Here is a 12,243-nt window from a genome sequence, read left to right on the forward strand (position 1 = left end):
CCTGTTGACACACCAGGGTGTGAGCTCTAATTACATCTCATCGCTCCGCAGGAAATTCATCTGGGACCTGTTATTTAAAGCAGCAATATAGGTCTGCACAGATTGAGTGATAAGCAGCCCTGAGAGAGGGCAACCCGACTATTCGAAATCTGTCTTGAGCTGTGCAATAGAATAGTAATTACTTGATGTATTGACTTGCAAACTGAGCGTATTAACTCCATGCATTCTTCAGAGCTCACTTATTAGAGTTTTAAATTCTCTTGTCTATCCAAGTGTTACTCTTGTTTTTTGTTTGTTTTTCTACGATCACGCTCCAAATGTTATTCTCTCCCTGTTTTGAATGCATTAAGGTAATTATTGGAAATCCTGTACTATACTTAACATTAGGAGCATTTCTTTTTTTTTATTGTAATTCCGATTTTGGAAAGCAAATTAAGTTGCTAGTTCTTAACGGCAATGTACGGCTATTTGCAGGGTTGAGTATTCGTCGTTTTATCCTGTCTCTTCAAGTATTAAAAGACTGCTTACATTACCAAATTCAGTTATTCATGAAAAGTTTTCTCCGCCTAAGTTTTATGACAGGTGGCCATAAAATAACTGGATATTTCTCTTGTCTTTCCGCAGTGAAAGGTGCAGGTACACCATGAGAGGCCATGTGGATTCTGTTAATAGCATTGAGTTCCTGCCCTATTCCAACATTGTGCTCACTAGCTCTGCCGATAAGACCTTGTCCTTGTGGGATGCCAGAATGGTAAGTCAATCATACCCTATGTCTTTTGGCTTCCAAAGTCTGATACATGCAACAAAATATGTTTTCAGTTGAGATTGGTGCAGAATTGATATGATCTACCTTCATCCACAATGCCATTGATGTAATGAAAACATGTTCTTGTAGTCTATTAGTCTATAGGGCTCCTGGTAGGTGAGGGTTCCTTTCCACCCTAAAAACATCTTCCTACCATTTATTAGATAGCATGTAAGGGATTGAACTAATGAGTTTCATAACTCATAATAACTAGTGGATCGGTGCTTGTAAGAGAAGAAATATGGACATGGCGCTACCGAGCAGTGTAGCACTGGGGTTCTTTGGGACCACCAGAGGAAGTTCTTGGCGCGAACCCAATCCCTATATTATCAATAAAGTCTAACAGTTAAGAATCAAAGAAATAGACCCTTGTGTTATGTGATTAGCTCCAAAAGCAGCTAGAAAATTGGATTTTTCTCTTTAACTTTTGGGGTCCACCGTAGCTTTAGACACTGGGCTCACCGGAGGATCCTCTAATACTCTGGTTGGCCAGTCCAACCCTGCTACATAGTGTGATACCGTGTGTGCGGTGGGAATTACAGAATCTGTTACCATGAATTTTGAGTATTATCTGCTGTACTATATGAGTACTACTGCGGAGAAGGAGTCCATATTGTTATTTTTTATATTTCTACTGACCCCCCTGCCAATGATGGGACTGCTGTGCATACACACGAGTCCCCTCCATTATGTTAGCATGGCACAGCAGTCCAGACTGTGTTTATAGTGGAGTTTTGAGCGCTGACAGGTGAATGGGGGGCAGTAGAAAAGAAAAATCAGTGATCTGGACTCTTTATATGCAGTACAACTCATGTATTACTGCAGATAATACTCCAAGATCATAGTCACATATTCTCTTTAAGTGCTGTTACACTTACCTTGCAGGGTTGTGCTTGGAGCAAAACACCCTCAGTAGTTTTCTTCAGTTGTGGCACCATGCCGCCAAGGATCTCTCTGTGTCACTTTGCAATCTGATGTATCCAGGAGAGAAGCAATGGTTGCAATTGACCTGATGAAGTGCACGGTCCGCACATGAAGCGTGCAGTGTGTTTACCTAAATAAAATGTTCAACTTTATTACCTCGTTCTTGGACTACTTACCTTGCGGGCCGCAATGCACGAACTCCGACCATGGGGAAGCCGCAGCGGATCGCGGACCCATTCACTTTAATGGGTCTGCGATCCGGCCGTTCCACAAAAAGATAGGACATGTTCTATCTTTTTGCGGAACCGAAGTACGGGACGAAAACCGCTGGAAGTGCTCCGTAGTGCTTCCGTAGGGTTCCATTCCGTGCGTCCGTTCTACAGCATTCCGCATCTCCGGATTTGCGAACCCATTCAAGCGAATGGGTCCGCATCCGTGAGGCGGAATGCACACGGAACGGTGCCCGTGTATTGTGGATCCGCGAATGCGGTCTGCAATACGGCAACGGGACACCTACGGTCGCGTGCAGGAGGCCTTACGTTGACTGCATCGATCAAGCACTCTGGTCTTCATGCAGTTCAGATCTACAGCGTATAGGATTCGCTGAAAGACAACCTGCCTGGGCATTTTAATGTTAAAACACCTGTATTACTGAAGTGCATGCATTGATTGGGTGCCTAACTACATGTTCTGTACGGCACTCTACCTGTGTGAGCTGCTTTTAAACAATATATAATTTTTCTGGAATACTGCTTACTGTACAGGACCCTGAAGAAGCTCCTGCCCTATATGTAGGATGTGCTTGACAGCTTTCAGCAGCTTTTTCTGACTTATATGTAAAGACCTTTATTGTTTGTATCAATTACCTGCTTATTTTTCTTCAAACTTATTTTTTTCCCCCTTTGGGATGACATTTGGGGGCTTCAGGTAATAGTTTTCCATAGAGTCATGGTCTCATGGTGCATTGCTTTCAACTTACAATGGTCACTACTGTCCACTTTAGGGGACAACTGTATATACACATACACGCCTATACATAAGCATTAAAAATCTGTCATTCGAAAATCCAGCCCTTGCTTCCAGCATAGAATTGCAATAATATGAAAAAGAAGACTGACAATGAAAAAGCCAGAAATTTCACTGAAAAACAAAATTATATAAACAGATTTTGCAGTAAAGGGGTTTTCTCCTCTGGGACATTGGAGGGTATGGAAAAACTAGGAAGAAGCGAAACTGTAGTGTGGAGCTGCCTCAACTAACAAACATACAGCAGTATAAGGCTACTTTCACACTAGCGTTTTTGCTGGATCCGGCAGGGTCAAGCAAAAACGCTTCCGTTACTGATAATACAACCGCCTGCATCCGTTATGAACAGATCCGGTTGTATTATCTTTAACATAGCCAAGACGGATCCGTTGTTAACTCCATTAAAAGTCAATGGGGGACGGATCCCCATTGACTTGCATTGGGGTAATGCTGGATCCGTCTTGCATCCGCATCCCAGGACGGAAAGCAAAATACAACATGTTGCGGTTTGCTCTCCGGTCTGGGAACGCAACTAAACGGAATGGAATGCTTTTTGGAGCACTCCGTTCTGTTCAGGTCAGTTTTGTCCCCATTGACAATGAATAGGGACAAAACGGAAGCGTTTTTTTTACCGTATTGCGCACCTATGGCTGAACTCAATACCGGAAAACTTGAACACTAGTGAGAAAGTAGGCTAAGTGGTACAAAAAAAAAATAACCGCCTAGGGCAAAAGTAAAATTTTTAATTGTGATGGGGATGTTTGATTTTATATTAGTTTTGCCTGCCAAAGGGAGTGGTCCCGAAATGAGTAGCTGTATGCCAATAAAAAGTATTTTACTGTACTGCTTGTGCTGCTGTTCATTTGTGGAGTGAGAGTGCTGCACTACAGTTCCCCTTCTTTCTACTGTTTTCCTGCTTTAACTCCGGACCATCCCGAAACCCGGCTGGGGATCGTGCGCTGCACCTCTACTACCTGATTAAGGCTCTATGAGTTATTGGACCCTTCTGCAACTCATTTAGGTGAGCAAACTTCTGGCAGTTCCCCTAGGAAATGCCATCCTTGTCATCTATGGGACCCTCACCTCACCTTTTTCTAGAATGGGCCCCCAAAGTGAATGAGAATACACTTCGCAAGTGCAGCCACCCTCCATTCACTTCTGTGGGAATTCCTAAAATAGCTGGGCGCTGGCTTGAGTATTTCCGGCAGTCCTATAGAGGTTAATGGATGACCATGCATGCACCGTGTGCTCTCCATTCACTTCTATTGGACCTTCGGCAAATAGATGAATTAGCTTGCTCGGCTATTTTTGAAACTCCCATAGTAGTAAATGAAGAGCACTGTAGTTCACTTTGGGGGCCCTGTTCTAGAGAGAGAGAGAGAGAGTGATATGCCACCAATGTCTCAGATGACACAACCCCTTTAATAACACGCAGCAAATAAAAACTTTTCGTCTGCTACTGGGCAAAAACCATTTGTCCTATACTAAATCAAGTGTGCGGATTACAAATCCGAAGTCAGAATTGTTTTTACACGTCACAAAATTTTGTTATGCATAAGTATGCCTAAATGAATTAAGCACTTGGAAAGCATTGAATAATTTTGAACAGAACGAGTTTTACTCCAACAATTACCTGATCTACATCAAAGTTTGCGTAGTAAACAGTGTATGAAAATGTAATGGAATATCAAAATTTCTAAAAGTCTCATTTTTTAGTTTAAAAGTCTTACTTGAGCAAGGCCCAGTACTGTTAAGTGTTTCAGGCATCTGCTTTTGCGTTTGTGAACGGTCATATTTTCCCGTTGCAAAAACCAGCAGTAGTCCCCCATCATGTTGGGATTCCAGCGGCCTTGATACCCGTTCTCCATTGTAGAAATATCTTTATGGAACCGCTCTCCATGTTCGTGACTTACGTGTCCCAAATTAGGTGGGAAAAAGTCAAGATGGGAATGTAAGAAATGCATTTTCAATGACATTCGGCAGCCAAATTGTTCGTATGCTGTAAGCATGTTGTCTACTAATTCAGCATAGTTTGCAGCTCGTCTGTTCCCAAGGAAGTTCTGCACTACTAGCACAAATGCATCCAAAGCTGCAAGTTCCAGAGGGTTGAGTTTTGTTCTGAATGTGTCATCGTGCATTAGGCTACATGCACACGACCGTATTTGTTTTGCGGTCCGCAAAAAAAAAACTGATGACATCCGTATGCAATCCATTTTATTTTGCAGATCCATTGTAACAATGCCTAAAGCGGACAAGAATAGGACATGTTCTATTTTTGCGGGGCTACGAAGCGGACATGCTGTGCGGTGCTGTGTGCTGTCCGCATTTTTTGCGCACCCATTGAAATGGGTCCGCATCCTATCCGCAAAAAAAAATGGAACGGACACAGAAACAAAATACGTTCGTGTGCATGTAGCCTTAGTTTGTTGATTTCGGGGACAATAAAAATTCCGCCCTTTATTTCAGCATCAGTTTTCAGTGTGCTAAACTTCTTCAAATACTGGAAACCATTTCCATCACGATCAAGTGCAATTACACAATTTTTCATTAAACCAAGTTTAATGTGAAGTGGTGGAAGATAAACTTGAAGTGGATCGACCAGTGATTTGTGTTGTACATTGTACTGACCAACTGTGTTCTCGACTCTGAGAGGCCACTGTCTCATTTTGTAATAATTGTTGTCATCATGACTGTTCCATAGACACAAGAAACACATATACAAACGGAAAATACAAATGTGATAGCACTCTGCATCCAGCCCTGCCTCCATGCTGGATGAGGCATTGGTGTACATTTTGGCCAAAGCGTAATAAGCCACTCACCACGTCAAGGTCGCCTCAAATTGAGTGGTCCCTAACACTAGTTCCTACCTGTTTATGGGCCATGACAGCCACACAAAATCCAGGGAATGCAGGTCAGCATGCACGCCAAGCACACTCTGCTTCTAACCCCGTCCGGTGCCATCACAGCTTTCATCGGATCCAGGGATGCAAGTACCAACATGCACGCTGAGCCCACCATATACTTCTCCTGGAGCCAAATGGCTACTGGTAGGTTCTATATAAGCAGACTCAGTTTTATACTGACTTTAAAACCAGCCTCCAGGACAGATTGACTGGTCAGGTGTGCATGACTCCAAGGAGATCGCCACGCCTGTGCTTGGCATGCATGCTGACCTGCATTCCCTGGATTTTGTGTGGCTGTCATGGCCCATAAACAGGTAGGAACTAGTGTTAGGGACCACTCAATTTGAGGCGACCTTGACGTGGTGAGTGGCTTATTACGCCTTGGCCAAAATGTACACCAATGCCTCATCCAGCATGGAGGCAGGGCTGGATGCAGAGTGCTATCACATTTGTATTTTCCGTTTGTACTGTATATGTATTTCGCCATAGTGATGTGCACCTACACACAGGTTGTGCTGACTCAATCCCCCACATTTTTTCTTTGTAGTATATATTGGAGGCGTGACGATCTCCTTGGAGTCATGCACACCTGACCAGTCAATCTGTCCTGGAGGCTGGTTTTAAAGTCAGTATAAAACTGAGTCTGCTTATATAGAACCTACCAGTAGCCATTTGGCTCCAGGAGAAGTATATGGTGGGCTCAGCGTGCATGTTGGTACTTGCATCCCTGGATCCGATGAAAGCTGTAATGGCACCGGACGGGGTTAGAAGCAGAGTGTGCTTGGCGTGCATGCTGACCTGCATTCCCTGGATTTTGTGTGGCTGTCATGGCCCATAAACAGGTAGGAACTAGTGTTAGGGACCACTCAATTTGAGGCGACCTTGACGTGGTGAGTGGCTTATTACGCTTTGGCCAAAATGTACACCAATGCCTCATCCAGCATGGAGGCAGGGCTGGATGCAGAGTGCTATCACATTTGTATTTTCCGTTTGTATATATATTTCGCCATAGTGATGTGCACCTACACACAGGTTGTGCTGACTCAATCCCCCACATTTTTTCTAAGAAACACATATGCTTTGTGTACCCTAAGGCCTCTTTCACACGGGTGAGTTTTCCACGCAAGTGCAATGCGTGAGGTCAACGCATTGCACCCACACTGAATCCGGACCCATTCACTTCAATGGGGCTGTGCAGATGAGCGATGATTTTCAAGCATCACTTCTGCGTTGCTTGAAAATCACAGCATGTTCTATATTCTGCGTTTTTCACGCAATGCAGGCCCCATAGAAATGAATAGGGCTGCGTGAAAATCGCAAGCATCCGCAAGCAAGTGCAGGTGCGGTGCGATTTTTACGCATGGTTGCTATGAGATGATAGGGATGAGCAACCCCGGATCCCAATAAAGTAAATTCACTGTATTATTTTCCCTTATAACATAGTTATAAGGGAAAATAATAGCATTCTTAATACAGAATGCTTACAAAAATGTTGATTGAGGGGTTAAAAAAATAATAATTAACTCACCTTAACCACTTGTTCGCGCAGCCGGCATCGTCTTCTTTCTTCTTCTTTCAGGACCTGCAAAAGGACCTTTGATGACGTAATCGTGCTCATGTGGTAAGCATGGTGACGTCAGTGCAGATCCTGCTGAATGAAGATAGAAGGTTCCACGTGGTGAGCACGATTACGTCATCAAAGGTTCTTTTGCAGGCCCTGAAAGAAGACTATGCCGACTGTGCGATCAAGTGGATAAGGTTAGTTATTTTTTATTTATTTTTTAACCCCTCAATCAACATTTTAGTAAGCATTCTGTATTAAGAATGCTATTATTTTCACTTATAACTAGAGGTGGGACGAATCCAATTTTTTGCAAATCCGAATCCTAAAAGGTTCTCGAATATATTGAATCTTTCGAATCTCGAATCCTACGAATCCTGTACATAATTGTGTGAACGGTGTGAGAAACAAAGTCAGACCGCGTCAGTTTGTCTGAACCTCCCAGTCACGGTCGCATCCTATATGACCGCGATCGTTACGCCCCTGCTCCTATCACTACAGAACATACAGGGTAATACAGCGCCACATACCTCTTACATCCAGTAACGTCTCCTTTGATGTAGATGTTCTCTTTCCTCATCTTCTCCTTTCAGACCTTCAGACCAGACCACCATTTTTCAGCCATTTTTCATCTCTGCAGTTTGACAAAAAAAAATCTTAGTTTACTACTTTTCCATCATCCTCCCATCTTCTGGACAAATCATCCTAACACCCCCAATACTGTTCCGCTGTGCTCCCCAATACTATACTGCAGAAACAGATAATACCCCTGATAATACAAACCGGATTCCAAAAAAGTTGGGACACTATACAAATCGTGAATAAAAACTGAATGCAATGATGTGGAGGTGCCAACTTCTAATATTTTATTCAGAATAGAACATAAATCACGGAACAAAAGTTTAAACTGAGAAAATGTACCATTTTAAGGGAAAAATATGTTGACTCAGAATTTCATGGTGTCAACAAATCCCCAAAAAGTTGGGACAAGGCCATTTTCACCACTGTGTGGCATCTCCCCTTCTTCTTGCAACACTCAACAGACGTCTGGGGACCGAGGAGACCAGTTTCTCAAGTTTAGAAATAGGAATGCTCTCCCATTCTTGTCTAATACAGGCCTCTAACTGTTCAATCGTCTTGGGCCTTCTTTGTTGCACCTTCCTCTTTATGATGCACCAAATGTTCTCTATAGGTGAAAGATCTGGACTGCAGACTGGCCATTTCAGTACCCGGATCCTTCTCCTACGCAGCCATGATGTTGTGATTGATGCAGAATGTGGTCTGCCATTATCTTGTTGAAAAATGCAGGGTCTTCCCTGAAAGAGATGACGTCTGGATGGGAGCATATGTTGTTCTAGAACCTGAATATAATTTTCTGCATTGATGGTGCCTTTCCAGACATGCAAGCTGCCCATGCCACACGCACTCATGCAACCCCATACCATCAGAGATGCAGGCTTCTGAACTGAGCGTTGATAACAACTTAGGTTGTCCTTGTCCTCTTTGGTCCGGATGACATGGCGTCCCAGATTTCCAAAAAGAACTTTGAATCGTGACTCGTCTGACCACAGAACAGTCTTCCATTTTGCCACACTCCATTTTAAATGATCCCTGGCCCAGTGAAAACGCCTGAGCTTGTGGATCTTGCTTAGAAATGGCTTCTTCTTTGCACTGTAGAGTTTCAGCTGGCAATGGCGGATGGCACGGTGGATTGTGTTCACTGACAATGGTTTCTGGAAGTATTCCTGAGACCATTCTGTGATTTCCTTTACAGTAGCATTTCTGTTTGTGGTGCAGTGTCGTTTAAGGGCCCGGCATCCAGTATGGTTTTACAGCCTTGACCCTTACACACAGAGATTGTTCCAGATTCTCTGAATCTTCGGATGATGTTATGCACAGTTGATGATGATAGATGCAAAGTCTTTGCAATTTTTCGCTGGGTAACACCTTTCTGATATTGCTCCACTATCTTTCTGCGCAACATTGTGGGAATTGGTGATCCTCTACCCATCTTGGCTTCTGAGAGACACTGCCACTCTGAGAAGCTCTTTTTATACCCAATCATGTTGCCAATTGACCTAATTAGTGTTAATTGGTCTTCCAGCTCTTCGTTATGCTCAAATTTACTTTTTCCAGCCTCTTATTGCTACTTGTCCCAACTTTTTTGGGGTTTGTTGACACCGTGAAAATTGGAATCAACGTATTTTTCCTTTAAAATGATACATTTACTCGGATTAAACGTTTGATCTGTCATCTACGTTCTATTACAAATAAAATATTGACATTTGCCATCTCCACATCATTGCATTCAGTTTTTATTCACAATTTGTTTAGTGTCCCAACTTTTTTGGAATCCGGTTTGTACTAGTACCACACAGAGCCCCCCATATAAAATACCCCTTCTTTGTGGCCTCAGTAGATGCCCCCATAGTGCCCCCCAATAATGTGCCAATAAGAAGTGGCCCCACAGTGCCAGCCAATAATGTGCCAGTAAGTGTCCCCATAGATGCCCCCCTAATCATGTGCCAGTATCAAATGCCTCTCTCCTCCCCCCATGTGCCAGTATCAAGTGCGGAGTGCCTCTCCCCCCCCATGTGCCGGTATCATAGTGCCAACTCCCCCCCAATGTGCCAGTATCATAGTGCCACCCCCCCCAATGTGCCAGTATTATAGTGCCATCTCCCCCCATAATGTGCCAGTATCATAGTGCCATCTCCCCCCAATGTGCCAGTATTATAGTGCCATCTCCCCCCATAATGTGCCAGTATCATAGTGCCATCTCCCCCCCAATGTGCCAGTATCATAGTGCCATCTCCCCACCAATGTGCCAGTATTATAGTGCCATCTCCCCTCATAATGTGCCAGTATCATAGTGCCATCTCCCCCCATAATGTGCCAGTATCATAGTGCCATCTCCCCCCCAATGTGCCAGTATCATAGTGCCATCTCCCCCAATGTGCCAGTATCATAGTGCCATTTCCCCCCATAATGTGCCAGTATTATAGTGCCACCTCCCCCCATAATGTGCCAGTATCATAGTGCCATCTCCCCCCATAATGTGCCAGTATCATAGTGCCATCTCCCCCCAATGTGCCAGTATCATAGTTCCATCTCCCCCATAATGTGCCAGTATTATAGTGCCACCTCCCCCCATAATGTGGCAGTATTATAGTGCCACCTCCCCCAATAATGTGCCAGTATCATAGTACCATCTCCCCCATAATGTGCCAGTATTATAGTGCCATCTCCCCCCATAATGTGGCAGTATTATAGTGCCACCTCCCCTGATAATGTGCCAGTATCATAGTGCCATCTCCCCCATAATGTGCCAGTATCATAGTGCCATCTCCCCCATAATGTGCCAGTATTATAGTGCCACCTCCCCCCATAATGTGGCAGTATTATAGTGCCACCTCCCCTGATAATGTGCCAGTATCATAGTGCCATCTCCCCCATAATGTGCCAGTATTATAGTGCCACCTCCCCCCATAATGTGCCAGTATGATAGTGCCACCTCCCCCCATAATGTGGCAGTATTATAGTGCCACCTCCCCCGATAATGTGCCAGTATCATAGTGCCATCTCCCCCATAATGTGCCAGTATTATAGTGCCACCTCCCCCCATAATGTGCCAGTATCATAGTGCCATCTCCCCCCTGCGATGCAGGCCTCTTCTGGCCTGTGTCCCGCGCTGTACGGCTCAGGCGGCGTGATGACATCATCGCGCCGCCTGCACCGGCCTCTGATAGGCTGCGGGCCTTGTGCCGGCAGCCTATCAGAGGAACAGGGAAAGTAAACGCCTCTCCCTCCCCTGTCGCAGCAGCGCAGAAGCGCTCATCTTCTAGAGTGCCCTGCCGCCGCCACCACCAGTCTGGGCACCACCGGGATTCCCCCCTACAGAACACCTAACCCAAACCCGTACTTCAGTGAAGAAGTCCGGGTTCGGGTCTGGGTACCACATTCAGTTTTTTATCCCGCTCGTGCAAAACACATTGCCCCCGCGCGATAAAAACTGAACAACGCAATCGCAGTCAAAACTGACTGAAATTGTGTGCGCACTCTCGCGGGTTTCCCACAATGCACCCGGGATCAAGTTTTCCATTTCAGTATTCTTAGTATCTGATCATTTTTTAAATTAACTCCATAGAAGCATGGGTCTCTTTCATTCCAGCCACATGAGCCAATGGAACAGATGGTTTTTCGTTACCATTGTGTGAAACTTGATTTGCTACATTCTATGAATAGCCTCCATTCATCGGGAACATGTGTACCATCTATCTCCATCATAAGACCAATTACATCAGTACAGAAACAGACATCGCTTTCCATTGCATAGTATGCAGCTCAGGGCCGGCCTTAGGCCTTTAGGCGCCCTGTGCGAGAAAGCTTTACAGCGCCCCATAGTGACCACGCCCCTCAGTAACCACACCCCCTCAGTAACCACACCCTTTCAGTGGTCATACCCAAAATCCCTGGGGGGGGTTGATGTAGTAGCAGGAAAGCACACTGTCCCCCTGAGTCCTCTCTGAGCCCCCCCCCCCTCACCCATTGCACACTTTTCCCACTCCAGATGGGCCAGTGGGCTGGCAGCAGCACATCCCCCCGCCCAGTCACCATGGCATTGGCACATTTCTCCCTGTCCCCTCCAGATGGGCAGCATCAGCACATCTCTGTCCCCCCCCACCCCCGCCCCCGCGTCACCATGGCATTGGCACATTTCTCCCTGTCCCCTCCAGATGGGCAGCATCAGCACATCTCTGTCCCCCCCCCCACCCCCGCCCAGTCACCATGGCATTGGCACATTTCTCCCTGTCCCCTCCAGATGGGCAGCATCAGCACATCTCTGTCCCCCCCCACCCCCGCCCAGTCACCATGGCATTGGCACATTTCTCCCTGTCCCCTCCAGATGGGCAGCATCAGCACATCTCTGTCCCCCCCCCCCCCCGCCCAGTCACCATGGCATTGGCACATTTCTCCCTGTCCCCTCCAGATGGGCAGCATCAGCACATCTCTGTCCCCCC

The 12,243-nt window shown here is 45.4% G+C and overlaps 1 protein-coding gene across 1 annotated transcript in view; it reads left to right on the top strand.

Annotated features, from left to right (window-relative positions):
* Nucleotides 1-12,243, top strand: part of SPAG16 (sperm associated antigen 16) — a 1,151,519-nt gene that overhangs the window by 644,082 nt on the left and 495,194 nt on the right. Inside the window, exon 13 of the mRNA XM_040440778.1 lies at nucleotides 625-751. Coding sequence (XP_040296712.1) covers nucleotides 625-751 — 127 coding nt within the window. The remainder of the gene's footprint in view (nucleotides 1-624; nucleotides 752-12,243) is intronic.

This window comes from Bufo bufo, chromosome 7 (genome assembly GCF_905171765.1).
Source record: "Bufo bufo chromosome 7, aBufBuf1.1, whole genome shotgun sequence".
In the NCBI taxonomy this organism is placed as follows: domain Eukaryota; kingdom Metazoa; phylum Chordata; class Amphibia; order Anura; family Bufonidae; genus Bufo; species Bufo bufo.